This window comes from Schistocerca americana, chromosome 1, assembly GCF_021461395.2.
Source record: "Schistocerca americana isolate TAMUIC-IGC-003095 chromosome 1, iqSchAmer2.1, whole genome shotgun sequence".
Classification (NCBI taxonomy): Eukaryota; Metazoa; Arthropoda; class Insecta; order Orthoptera; family Acrididae; genus Schistocerca; species Schistocerca americana.
In genome coordinates this window covers 669505492-669519872 of record NC_060119.1, presented here as the reverse complement: position 1 = coordinate 669519872, position 14381 = coordinate 669505492, and the positions used below count along the sequence as shown (strand labels likewise).

General features: G+C 44.4%; 1 protein-coding gene across 1 annotated transcript in view; it reads right to left on the bottom strand.

Annotated features, from left to right (window-relative positions):
* Positions 1 to 10816: 10816 nt before the first annotated feature.
* LOC124588477 (glucose dehydrogenase [FAD, quinone]-like) overlaps positions 10817 to 14381 on the bottom strand; it is a 191606-nt gene continuing 188041 nt past the window's right edge. Inside the window, exon 10 of the mRNA XM_047131474.1 lies at positions 10817 to 12357. Coding sequence (XP_046987430.1) covers positions 11569 to 12357 — 789 coding nt within the window. The 3' untranslated portion in view covers positions 10817 to 11568. The remainder of the gene's footprint in view (positions 12358 to 14381) is intronic.

The window sequence follows — 14381 nt, the reverse complement described above, 5'->3', positions numbered from 1 at the left end:
TTGCTGACATAATCGGCACTCGGCGCAACAACAGAAACTACGACGTTTCTCTTCATCACGCAATTTTGACACTACAGCTCCTAGGTTGCTAGTGTTGACAGAAAGAAAACAGAGAAGTTGACATAAAGCGTTCTGGACAAATCCGATATGGGACATCTTTTGTTGTGCCATTTACATGCAGTTATCATTGTTAGCAAAGTGGTTAAAGCCAAGCGATTGCAGGGGAGATATTGCTCGTAACGGGAAAATGTGGTGCCATAGCCATAAAACCTGGGCTGTGGAGCAATCGAACAACGTCATTTGGTTCGGATGAACCTAGTTTCATACTGTTTCCATCTTCCAGACGAGTTTACGTGCGGAGGGAGAAACTAGGCGCGTTTGGTGATGATTTCAGCATACATATTGTGGTATTCCACTAGCACCGTGGTTGTTTTGCAAGGTCGATTTACTGCCAAGAATTAAGTGACCATTTTCGTCGATCAGAAGCATCCCGTGGTACAGTGTTTGTTCTCCAGTGGGGATTGTATATTCCAAGCCGACGCGGACCCTGTTCACCCGGCTCCTATCAGCTAGGACTGAATTTGGGACCACGAGGTTAAACTATCAGACCTCCCATGGCCACCACACATACTAGACTTTTGTTGTCTACTTTTGAGAGAGGGGTGCGTAACTGCTATCCATGTCCATCATCATTACCTAAGCTGGGTACTATTTTGCAGGACGAATGGTATACGATTCCCTTTTAAACCATGCAGGACATGTAATTAGCCATTCGGAGACAACTGGAAGCTGTTTCGAATGCCAACGGTTTTCCTACACCGTATTAGGCCTGGTAATAAATGGTGTTTGTGGTGTTTTTCTTTTTTTTATTTTATTTTTTTTAAATTTGGTCCACCCTGAGTTCTTTGTTATTCTGCAAGCGACTGCGAAGTGTATGCTAAAGGTTAATTGTAATAAAACGACGTAGTAGGAATCTTATCGTAGCATTCCTGTGTATGAAACGTGAAGAATTTTCACGCTCTGATTAGTCTTATCTCGTCTTTGTTATCTATACAGGAGTTATAACCATATTCGCCATATTCAATAGATTCGTCAGTTAAAACTGGTGCTTGAAACTTAGAATACTTTCGTGGAATGATTGCGTCAGTCTTCAGATGTCTGTCAGTCTGGTTTTTCAACATTTGCTTTGCTTTGCCGTAAGTCTAACAAACCTGTGAACATTAGCGCTGCTCTTCTTTTTGTAGGAAAATTTTCGTTATTCATTATGGGTCCCACATACTTGAGTAATGTTGTAGGATGGACTGTATGACTTACAAGAACTCTCCTCTGTAACCCACTGCATTTCCTACTCTATCAGGTATTTATATGATTTCACCCATTCGAACTGCGACTCACTGATGTTACAGTCACGGGAAACTACTTTTCTGTGCATTGTTAAGTGTACATTTTCCCATTGATGAACATTTAAAACAAGTTGCAAATCATTGCACCACTCTGAAATTTTACCAACATTTGACAATCTGCTTGTGCGCCATTTTTCAGATACTACGTTGTTACAGGTAACATTACCGTTGATAAAAGTCTGAAGTTTCTGTCAATATCGTCTGTGAGGTCATTAACACAAAACATGAACAGCAATATTATCGACGTATTTTCCTTGGACATCCATGAATTACTACATCTATCGCTGACTCTGCACTTAGTATAACATCTTGTGTTCTCGCTGGCCGGGCTCGGTGGTCTAGCGGTTCTAGGCGCTCAGTCTGGAACCGCGCGACTGCTATGGTCGCAGGTTCGAATCCTGCCTCGGGCATGGATGTGTGTGTTGTCCTTAGGTTAGTTAGGTTTAAGTAGTTCTGAGTTCTAGGGGATTGATGACCACAGATATCAAGTCCCATAGCGCTCAGAGCCATTTGTTCTCGCTACAAATACACTCCTGGAAATTGAAATAAGAACACCGTGAATTCATTGTCCCAGGAAGGGGAAACTTTATTGACACATTCCTGGGGTCAGATACATCACATGATCACACTGACAGACCCACAGGCACATAGACACAGGCAACAGAGCATGCACAATGTCGGCACTAGTACAGTGTATATCCACCTTTCGCAGCAATGCAGGCTGCTATTCTCCAATGGAGACGATCGTAGAGATGCTGGATGTAGTCCTGTGGAATGGCTTGCCATGCCATTTCCACCTGGCACCTCAGTTGGACCAGCGATCGTGCTGGACATGCAGACCGCGTGAGACGACGCTTCATCCAGTCCCAAACATGCTCAATGGGGGACAGATCCGGAGATCTTGCTGGCCAGGGTAGCTGACTTACACCTTCTAGAGCACGTTGGGTGGCACGGGATACATGCGGACGTGCATTGTCCTGTTGGAACAGCAAGTTCCCTTGCCGGTCTAGGAATGGTAGAACGATGGGTTCGATGACGGTTTGGATGTACCATGCACTATTCAGTGTCCTCTCGACGATCACCAGTGGTGTACGGCCAGTGTAGGAGATCGCTCCTCACACCATGATGCCGGATGTTGGCCCTGTGTGCCTCCATCGTATGCAGTCCTGATTGTGGCGCTCACCTGCATGGCGCCAAACACGTATACGACCATCATTGGCACCAAGGCAGAAGCGACTCTCATCGCTGAAGACGACACGTCTCCATTCATCCCTCCATTCACGCCTGTCGCGACACCACTGGAGGCGGGCTGCACAATGTTGGGGCGTGAGTAGAAGACGGCCTAACGGTGTGCGGGACCGTAGCCCAGCTTCATAGAGACGGTTGCGAATGGTCCTCGCCGATACGCCAGGAGCAACAGTGTCCCTAATTTGCTGGGAAGTGGCGGTGCGGTCCCCTACGGCACTGCGTAGGATCCTACGGTCTTGGCGTACATCCGTGCGTCGCTGCGGTCCGGTCCCAGGTCGACGGGCACGTGCACCTTCCGCCGACCACTGGCGACAACATCGATGTACTGTGGAGACCTCATGCCCCACGTGTTGAGCAATTTGGCGGTACGTCCACCCAGCCTCCCGCGTGCCCACTATACGCACTCGCTCAAAGTCCGTCAACTGCACATACGGTTCACGTCCACGCTGTCGCGGCATGCTACCAGTGTTAAAGACTGCGATGGAGCTCCGTACGCCACGGCAAACTGGCTGACACTGTAGGCGGCGGTGCACAAATGCTGCGCAGGTAGCGCCATTCGACGGCCAACACCGCGGTCCCTGGTGTGTCCGCTGTGCCGTGCGTGTGATCATTGCTTGTACAGCCCTCTCGCAGTGTCCGGAGCAAGTATGGTGGGTCTGACACACCGGTGTCAATGTGTTCTTTTTTCCATTTCCAGGAGTGTAAATCCACAGTCCACTCACATATTTCATTGACGTCCCGTGTAATCGTACTTTTTGTTTCTAAGAGTTGATGAACCGATTCAAATGCTTTTGGAAAGTCAAGTAATTGTGTATACACCAGACCGTCTTTAACAACACCATATGCGTTTCTCATACTTTATGCTTTCGGAATTCATGGTGACTTGCATGATGGGTCATTTCTGCTGCTGCTCTTGCTTCGAACAAGGGTTTTTTTGTTCGAGGGATATATGGTACATTATAATTAAAATAGGGGTTCATTCATCAACAAAATTTGTACAAATCAGATAGGGATTCCGTCGGATCCTGGAGCCTTTGTATACAGGGCCCATTGGGGAACATTGTTCCGTACAAGTAACTTACCATTCAGTACCCCTCAATCTCCGTCTCCTTTTCCTTCGTGCACTTCACCATCGCCAGCTTTCGGTACTAATTATGATAGCACTGTACACAAATCTTACACTTGGACGCTCCTCTCCACTTTGGCGTCCCAAGCGGCGGCTTGTGTCACGTGGGCTTTAAACCAGGCTCTGTTTGTTTACGAACACTGGAGAACGAACTTCAGCATTGCTGCTTTTGTTTTCTTGCCCTAAATTTCGGTTCCTGCGTTGTCTATGAGTGTCTGGGCACTAACTTTGAGGCCACTGACAATCTTAACATACGATTATAAATATAGAAATAACTTCAGCAGTGTTCCATTCTTCGGGTACAAAGCAGTTCTTCCAGCACATCCGTAAAAATGAAAGAAGCAAATTGTAAAATGATTTCTCCATATTTGATTTATTCAGCATTCATGTCATCTAGGCCAGTAGCTTTTCTGATTTTTGTCGTGTTTAAGGCTGCTTTTAATTCTTTTATGTGTACTTTATCTACAGAGTTACCATCAATTTTTGTAGAATAGCTTTCTTCGCTATCTGGGTGCCATAAATTTCTGTAATGTTCTATCAGCTGTTTTTCTGTTATGATATAAATGTTTGCAGCATCTTTATCCGATTTATTCATGTGCTTTGTAAATTTAAAAGCTACTTTCTGTGTTCTGTGAGTGTCATGTTCATCATCAGCAATGACTCTTTCTCAGGATTCACCACGGTATCCTTTTATTAAATTCTTTTTCTACGCTTTCTTTTATTTCCAAGGCTTCATTTGTTTGTGTTTGTAAAGAGGCGCTATAAGCATTTTGTTTTTCTTTAACATTGTTAGCTATTTCTGCATTTCATATCTTCAGATCGCTTTTCTGGTTTGATATTTCATTTTTTCCTAGTAAGTCATTAGCTATTTTCAACTTTGTTTATGGTAATCTTACCCAGCCTTCATCAATATTATCTTTAGTTTCAGCCATTCGCAATTCGTGTGTGATTCTTTGTTGATATAAATTCCTTATGTTTTCTTCTTGCAGAAGATGAACTTTATATTTCAAGTTTTCTCTTTGCGTTTTCCTTACATTTGTTTGTTTCCTCCCTCTTACCCATATTTCAGTCTCTTTAGTCGTTAGGAAGTCATCAGAACTTACATCTCTACCTCTAAATACATGAGTATATCGGATTTGAAAGCTTATTTTTTTTAATTAGCTGTTATATAGTCAACTGATGATTGAATCTAACAAAATCTCTTATGTCTTCTCATTTTCATTTCAGTAAATAAGCCTACTCTATCTGCTACTGGCACTTTTGCAGTTCTTGCATTTAAGTCTTCAAATATTAAGAAATGATCAGTTTTATCATATTTATTTACTTGTTTTAGAAGCTCTTCATAAAACATTTCAGAATCCTCGCGTTGTCCTTCTTCAGGTTCATATATTCCTGTGACGCATAAATGTCTTCGATCAATTCTGAATCTAGCAATTAATATCCTTTAATTTTCGTCGGCATAAAAAGCTCCCTTTGTTTCCCATTTTTCCATCTATAAAAATAGCTACTCCACCAGAGATGTGGAACTTTTTTTTAGTTGATTTATATAAAACTTTTGTATGTCTCTGTGTGATTATGTTGTTGTGAATTATCAGATAACATGTTTTTGATGTCCAACAACGAGTATGTATACGTAGCACTGTTAAAATATCGTCTATAGAGTATTCAATTGTTTTGGCTGCTGGCGTTTATTTTGAGAAGATCGACTCAGTCGTTAAACTGGCTGCCTGAATAATAAGGCCACTAAATACGCTTCAAGTCTAAACAAGTATACAGACAAGTTTTATGTATTGTAAACAGTCAGCTCTCTGACACGAAAGTGTTTAGACGAGCTTCGAAGTCGCTCTTCCGTGTGACGCCTGAGCTTGCATCAGAACGTGTGACTACAGCTTTTATGTTTTCCATGGCTACCGGTAACAAACCATAACATTTTACTGGTTAACGCCTACACAACCGCCTGCCTAGCAGCAACATCACAACATGCATTTCTCTTTCCAGCTCTCCCAGAAACTACACTGGAAAACTCGATGGAAGCTATTAGCCACTCGCTGAAGAACAGACGGCGGAGTTGTCCAAACAGGATACCTTCAGCTTCTACAGCACGAGAGATAAGCGACGAAGTTAGGTCTGTCTGTATCTAAGGATTTCAAAAACATTGACTGCAAGCTAACCAAGTTTCATCCAGTCGTAATATTTTCCATAAAGCTGTTCCCCTTGTAAAGGTAGCATCTGATTCCTCTCTTAACCAACAAAATGTTTTCAGCATTTCTCCAGTTGGAACTGTAATTACTCAGCACTCAGCTGCCAATTGGGACAATTGTCCGGATGCGTCTCCAGACACCTCTTCGGTCTGAAATCTCATTGACTGGAGTAGAATTGTTTGCGGTGATCAGCCCCGCTCCGAATTCAGCCCCGATTACCATCGAAGACATATCGGGAGAAGCCCTGAGATGGGATACCAACCTGATTGTCGCCCGCCATGAGACCTGACTAACAGGAGTGGTAGTATGGGGTGGAATTTCATTTCACAGCACGACTCTGGTTGTCATCCTCGGTACTCTTACAGCACAGTAAAACGTCGAAGATGTTCAACGCTCAGGTTTGTTGTCCAGAATGGAGATCAATTCTGCCCGCCCGCACACTGCAAAAGTTTCTGCTGCTTGTATCGGGCTTGCTAAGCCCTATCTTAGCCAGCATAGTCAAAGGATCTCCCCTCATCTGAAAACGTTTAGAACATTATGTTCAGGGCCCTACAGTCAGCTTGGGAGTTTGACGAGGCCGTCTGACAACTCTATCAGTCAATGCGAAGCCCTATAACTGCTTGCATAACGGCCAGAGGTGGACCAACGCGTTATTTTGCTCAATTTTTGAAGCCCTTTCTGTGGAACAATTCATCTAATTTTTTTAAAAAAATTGTAATCATTGGTTTTCCGTCCCATTCGGATAATCATTGGTTTTTTGTCCCATTCGGATAATTTCTTCATGGTAGTTTTTTTTTTTCAAGTCTTCCGGTCCAGATTCTAAACCAACTGGATTCATTTTAGAGTATGCTGATGTAGCAGCTTCATACTTACAATCATATACAGCGGCTCGCTCGACGAAAGGTTCGTACCCAAGAGTGGAAAGCTGCGCAGGTCATACCAGTACTTAATAAATAAATAGGAGTAATTCGCTGAATTACAGATCCATACCACTGATGTCGAATTGCAGCAAAATTTTGGAACATATAGTGTGTTCGAACATCATTAATTACCCCGAAGGAAACGATGCATTGACACATAGCATGGATTCAGAGAATATTGTTCTTCTACGACACAAGAAGCAATAAAATATTGACAGGATATCTGAGATTGATCCTATATTTATAGAGAGCATTTGACGCTGTTTCTCCCAAGCGGTCTCTTACTAGATTGGTTGCCTAGGGAGTATCGTCTCAGTCGTGCCACTGGTTTCGTGATTGCCTCCCAGAGCGACCACAGAGCGTGTTAACTGACGGAAAGTCATCAGGTAAAATGGAAGTGATATCAGGCGTTCTCCAAGGAAGTTTTATGAGCACTCTATTGTTCCTAAACTATACAAACGAGTTAGGAGACAACAGAGGTAGCCCTCTTAGATCGTCTGGAGAAAATACTGTACCGCCTACTAAAGTATCAGAAGATTTAAAAATTGTAAAATGATTTGGACAAGATATCTGCATAGAATTAAAAGGTGGTAATTGATCCTAAATAATGAAAAATGTGAGGTCATCCACATGAATCCGTTAAAGTTCAGTTACACGATAAATCAAACAAATCTAAGAGTAGTCCATTCAGCTAATTTCCTACAAACAACAAATACAAACAAGTTTAACTGTCACATAGATAATGTTGTGGGGAATGCGAACCAAAAATTGCATTTTGTTAGAAGACACTTAGAAAGGCCAACGAATTAACTAAAGAGACTGCTTGCGCACCGCTTGTCCGTCCTCCTCTGCTAGAGTATTGCTGCGCGGTATGAGATCCTTACCAGATGATATTGACGGACGATGTCACGAAATAGGTCAGAGAGTGTGACGGATATAACATGAGGCGTTTTCAGTCACTGCGAGATTTTTCTACGACTTTTTAAGCTGCAAGTTTCTCCTCCGAATGCTAAAATATTTTGTTGACGCTCACCTACGTAGGGAGAAACGATCAGTGTAATAAAATAGGAGAAATCAGAGCTCACACGGAAAGACTTAAGTTTCCGATATTCCCGTGCGCTGTTGGAGAGTGCAACGGTAGAGAAATAGTATCGAAGTGATTCGACGAATCCTCTACCACACGCGTAATTGTGAACTGTAGAGCTGTCATGTAGACAGTAGATGTAGAGCTCCTTATTAACCTTGTGACGTGCATGGGACCACGCTGTAGAGTATGCACTATCGTGTTGATCAAACACCCTATTAAGAAACAAGTCCCGCCGTTTGTAATGCATAGGAGGCCCTCATAAATCGCCGCGATTCAGTGTAATTATTGTCTTTTAATAGAGCGTTTCTGTTCATCTCTCTGCATATTTCTTGCAGTTACCTTCTGTACTATACTGTTCTTTTATACAAATGGTCCAAGTTTTATACTGCTGTGTCACGTGGCAGCGACACATCATGCGAAAGTTACTTTGGTCCTTCAGTTTGCTCGCTAGTGTAGTATGCAGACGATGTGTTTATTCCACTGGAGACTCTTATCTTCAGGCCAAATTGACATTACTCACTGTCATAACACACGTTAATGAATGGCTGCCTACTAAGGGGCTGGAGATTTTGGCTGAGAAATCGGCGATCATTCCTTTTCACAAATCGGATGTCGCTGGTACTGACAGCCACGCCACGTGTGGGAAGTTTACTACCCAGCTAAGGTCTCGTGCTCGATTCCTAGGAATGACATTTGACTCTCGGTTAAGTTGTTAGCCTCATTTTCGATCTGCCGTTACTAAGTGCGAAGAAGTTTTGAACGCAATTTGGTCACTCAGCCTACGGCGGGGAGCGCATTCTACTCATCACGAACTGAGGGTTTATTCGACTGGATTTTGGCTGTATAGTGTATCACAATGCTCGTGAACTTTATCTCTCCAGATCAGATAGTTTTTATTATAGAACCTTTCCTGTTAATCTTGGAATGATGCGTTCGATGCCCACTAACGCCCTTTTAGCGGAGGCAGGAGAGATGCCCTTGAGCATTGGCTGTCACATGTTGTCAGATAAATTTTATATTCAAGTTATGGGCTCCATTGATAGTTTTTACTATAAAAGTAAATAATGTATCAGTTAATTTACTGCTTCCTCAATACGAAATAAAATTCCGGCCGTCTTTGCCAGCTTTGACGCTTGGTCTCTTCTAACACATTCTTCACGAGTCCTTCGCATCCGCCTTCACTTGGTTTGGCACACAGCTGCCGAATTCCAATCTGTTAATTTAATCGACAAGATCGGAAAACGTTGATGTAAACTGTAGCTATAATCGTCTTATTGCACCTCAGTGGCCTGAGTCCAAATTTCCACAAAAGGAGTGTACTAGATGTGGTTTCCTCTGCCATTCAGATTCCAGTCAGGAAAATGTCTCACTGCCTGAAAGCCATTCTGCTTTTGCGGCTGAGACAGTGGCTCTTTTGGAAGCACTCAAGTTTTCATATTCAGCTCCCTTCTCAAAGGTATTAATCGTGTCTGATTCCAAGGGTGTCTTTAAAAATGTTCAACACCGGCCATGGAATAAAACAACCAACCGTTGTACACCAAAAAGTGTTCAGTGGTGTTGAACCACTGTCACGCAATATTTTTTTAAAAGAGGAAACCACCAAACCACCATTTGACTGTGTATTACTGTATTTATCTTCACTGTATCTAGATTTCGGCTATTATACCATTATCAAGTACAATGCTAAAAGTTATACACTAGATGCGGTATTGGAATATGTTCGCAATATATGGAGGGCGCTGGCAATCCATCTGCTATGGGTACATTCCCACGTGGTAACCTTTATAATGAGGAAGCTGACTTATTACCGAAGCAATATGCATCTGTAGAAATGTCATTAATCTGAAATTGCCGTATGCAGACTGCTTATGTGATGTTCAAAAAATGGTTGAAATGGCTCTGAGCACTATGGGACTTAACGTCTCAGGTCATCAGTCCCCTAGAACTTAGAACTACTTAAACCTAACTAACTTAAGGACATCAACACATCCATGCCCGAGGCAGGATTCGAACCTGCGACCGTAGCGGTCGTGCGGTTCCAGACTGAAGCGCCTAGAACCGCTCGGCCACCCCGTCCCCGTCCGGCGCTTATGTGAGGTCGAGGGCCACAGAAAGCACTAAGGGTATGATATGTGGAGCGACTCCCAACAAATGATAGGTGGTTATTATGCGAACTTCCAACTTCGTACACCTGCCAGGCCGTGCTTTACATGGACTCATTTGGACCGATCAACGATTCCTACCATCGTTCTACTCCGCTTCAACCACTACTGAGTATCTCTTCGTTTGCATCGAATCAGTACTCACGATTCTCCTGCATGTGCGTGTGAGTCTGCGTCGGACGGTGATATAAACGAAATCTTGTTGTCGTGTCCTAAACTTGTCTATGAAGATTGGGTTTTTTAAAGACGTTTCTGAGCTTCCTCTCATTTGTTTATTAAAGGCATTCGGCTTTATAAAGTGATTGTTAATTTCCTTAAGAGTATATGGAAAAAACATGGTGTTTTAATGGTATGCGTATTTCACTTCTATGTTTTGCTTTTGATTACATCTGTGACATGGGTTGAGTTGATAAATTTCAACTTATCTAGTCCTAAATCTATTTTTATCAATTTATGGTGGAGAAAATTGTGACAGCATGAGCTGTTGAGTCTGTACGTAAGCATTTACACGATTCTGTATACATTTTAACCAAGTGTTTCAGATGGCTAAACAAAGCACACAGTCCGTAGGCTAAATAAATTAAGAAGAGCTGTAAGGAAAGATGGGGTCTCATTCTCTTCAGATCAAAAGAAATATGAAGAAATAGTGTTACAAACAACGGAGGTGTTCTTTATTGATTATCTTGGTGTACAACATCAACTCATTATAGCCACGTATAGTATAAAATAAATATTTCGTATTTGTTTTTCCAATAACATAAATAGTCCATATCTTCAAGGGAAAGACAGTGCATGGAAAAGTAAGATTCTCCATGCCAAAAGCAGTGGTTATGTCCTCCAGTTGGGAGTCGGATAAGATTAAGGAGACATAGCCGGCCGTCTTGTGAACCGCTCCTACGAACATCGCTCTCTCGCAATGTTAAAATATGCAGAGAAGTTTGTAGAATCTGTTGTTGTTTTGCACCATTGTGACATAGACTGTATATGGTAAAAGGAATGAAGAGGACACGAGGAAGGGAATCGTATGTTCCAAGTAGTGTGACAACGCAATACGATATTGAGCCTGTGATCACGATCAGACAGTAACTGGAATTAACAAAGAAACTCCAAAATTACGTATAAGTTACAGAGTAATTGTACATTTTGAACAGTATTAAGAGTAACTTTCAGAACAAACGTAATCAACGCTACAGGAAACAACAAAACACATACAATAAGCAGCGATTTGCATGTCGTTTTCCACTGTAACACTACGTTTCCTTGTGCAACGATGGGTAATTTTCCCACCATGCAAAGGTACCTCCTTTTCCGGCAATACTGTCAGTGGCATCACATCCTGATTACTTGTTCTACATTGTAGACACAAAAGTTCCTATTGGTAAGCCCTTCCGAAGATTATCCCAGTGCGTGACGCAACATGCCTAACCCTTTTGCGCCCACCACTGCTGGGAGTTACCACTGCCTCCCCAAGCAGACGGGTTGGCGCTGTACCCTTGGAAGGGCGGAGACCTGGTAGGATCCCAGTTGGACGATCCGGCCACCCTCAGATTGGAGTAGTTTCTGTCCTGCTTGGGCTCCGGCTTCCGGGGAAACTGGTACGGCACCGGCGTCTGCTGCTGCGGAAAGTTGGCGTGGTGGTAGTGGTACTGGCCGTGCCCCTGCGGGTTGTACGGGTAGGACCAGCCTCCCGGCTTGAACCCGGACGGCGGGTAGGCCGCCGCGCCGGGCACCGGCTTGGGAGGGAAGGCCGGCGGCGACTTGGAGGTGGGGTACTTGTTCTGGAAGGGCGCCGTGGCGAGGCCGGGCTTGCCGGCGGCCGTGAAGGGGCGGCCCGTGCTGGTGCTGGTGCTGCTGCCGGTGCCCACTCGGTTGCTGAGGTCCACCCCGCTGCGCCACTGGCGCTTGATGAAGTCGGCGGCGCGCTCGCCGATCATGATGCAGGGGCCGTTGGTGTTGCCCGAGACGACGCGCGGCATGATGGACGCGTCGGCGACGCGCACGTTGCGCAGTCCGCGCACGCGCAGCTGCGGGTCCACGACGGCGTCGGGGTCGTCGGCGGCGCCCATGCGGCACGAACCCGCTTGGTGGTTCTCCGGGCCCGTCTGCCGGCGCACCGCGCATTCCCAGTACTCGTCAGAGTCCCACGTGGAGGCCTCGCAGCCCTCCACAGGCGTCTTCACCACCTCCATACCGTATTTCTCGCGCAGCACCTGAGGAAGACAAACGGTTAACGGTAAGAATGTACTTATTTATTAACTACGAGCAGTAGCGAAATGCAGGAAGATCTGCAGCGGATAGGCACTTGGTGCAGGGAGTGGCAACTGACCCTTAACATAGACAAATGTTATGTATTGCGAATACATAGAAAGAAGGATCCTTTATTGTATGATTATATGATAGCAAAACAAACACTGGTAGCAGTTACTTCTGTAAAATATCTGGAAGTATGCGTACGGAACGTTTTGAAGTGGAATGATCATATTAAATTAATTGATGGTAATGCGGGTGCCAGGTTGAGATTCCTTGGGAGAGTCCTTAGAAAATGTAGTCCACCAACAAAGGAGGTGGCTTACAAAACACTCGTTCGACCTATACTTGAGTATTGCTCATCAGTGTGGGATCCGTACCAGGTCAGGTTGACAGAGGAGATAGAGAAGATCCATAGAAGAATGGCGCGTTTCGTCACAGGGTTATTTGGTAACCGTGATAGCGTTACGGAGATGTTTAGCAATCTCAAGTGGCAGACTCTGCAAGACAGGTGCTCTGCATTGCAGTGTAGCTTGCTGTCCAGGTTTCGAGAGTGTGCGTTTCTGGATTAGGTATCGAATATATTGCTTCCCCCTACTTATACCTCCCGAGGAGATCACGAATGTAAAATTAGAGAGATTCGAGCGCCCACGGAGGCTTTCCGGCAGTCGTTCTTCCCGCGAACCATACGTGACTGGAACAGGGAAGGGAGGTAATGACAGTGGCACGAAAAGTGCCCTCCGCCACACACCTTTGGGTGGCTTGGGGAGTATAGATGTAGATGTAGATGTAGGTCACAACGTACAGTTCAACCACATAACACCCTCCAAAAATCTATCAACTACATTGACGTAATGAAAACGTAGCATCAGAAAATAATTAACGTGGATTAATGAAATTTCGGGAATACATTTGTGTAGGTAACACATATATGATAAGTATTCCAAGATCACAGGTTAAGATAAGAGCGAGAGAAGCCACTGCAAATGTGAAATGCTGGAACAGTAATAAGTGGTGTAACCGCCAGAATGTTGAACTGAGCTATGCAAATGAGCTTGCATTGTGTTTTACACTGCCTGACGTCAGTTTGTAGCACGGCGTTCGATGCCTGTTGCACTTGGTCGGTCAATCCAGGGACAGTTCATGCTATTTGAGGATGACGCTGGACCTGTCATCCGATGATGTCCCATATGTGCTCGACTGGAGACAGATCTGGTGATCGAGCAGACCAAGGCAACATGTCAGTACTCTGTAGAGCATGTTGGGTTACAACAGCGGTATGTGGGCGAGCGTCGTCCTCTTGGAAAAAACCCCCTGTAATGGAGTTCAAGAATGACAGAACGACAGGTCGAATTACCAGACTGACGAAATTTTCAGTCAGTGTGCGTGAGATAACGACGAGAATGCTCCTGCTGTCATACGAAATCGCACCCCAGACCATAACTCCAGGTGCAGGTCCATTGAGTTTAGCACAGGGACATGTTGGCTGCAGACCCTCAGCTGGCCTCATTATAACCAATACAGTGCCATCACTGGCACCAAAGTAGAACCATCTTTCATCAGAAAACACAACAGATCGCTATCCAATGGGCTCTCACTTGACACTACTGAAGTCGCAGATGGCGGTGGTTTGGGGTCAGTGGAATGCACACTACGGGGCATCTGGCTTGGAGCTGTCCTTGAAGTAACTGATTTGTAACAGTTCCTTGTGTGTCTGTGTGCCAACTGCTGCTCAAATTACTGGTGCAGATGCAGTACGATGCACCAGATCCATAAGCTGAATGCGATGGTCAGAAGTGCAGAATGGCCATCCATAGCACGGTCTTCTTGCTAACATACGTTTTTGTGACCACCGCTGCTAGCAACAGTGTGTAGTAGCATCATTCCTGCCAAGTCTGTTACCAATATTGCGGAAGCTACATCCAGTTTCCTGTGACCCTGCTATACTACTTCACTCAAATCAATGAGGTGTTGATAACGGTGTCTT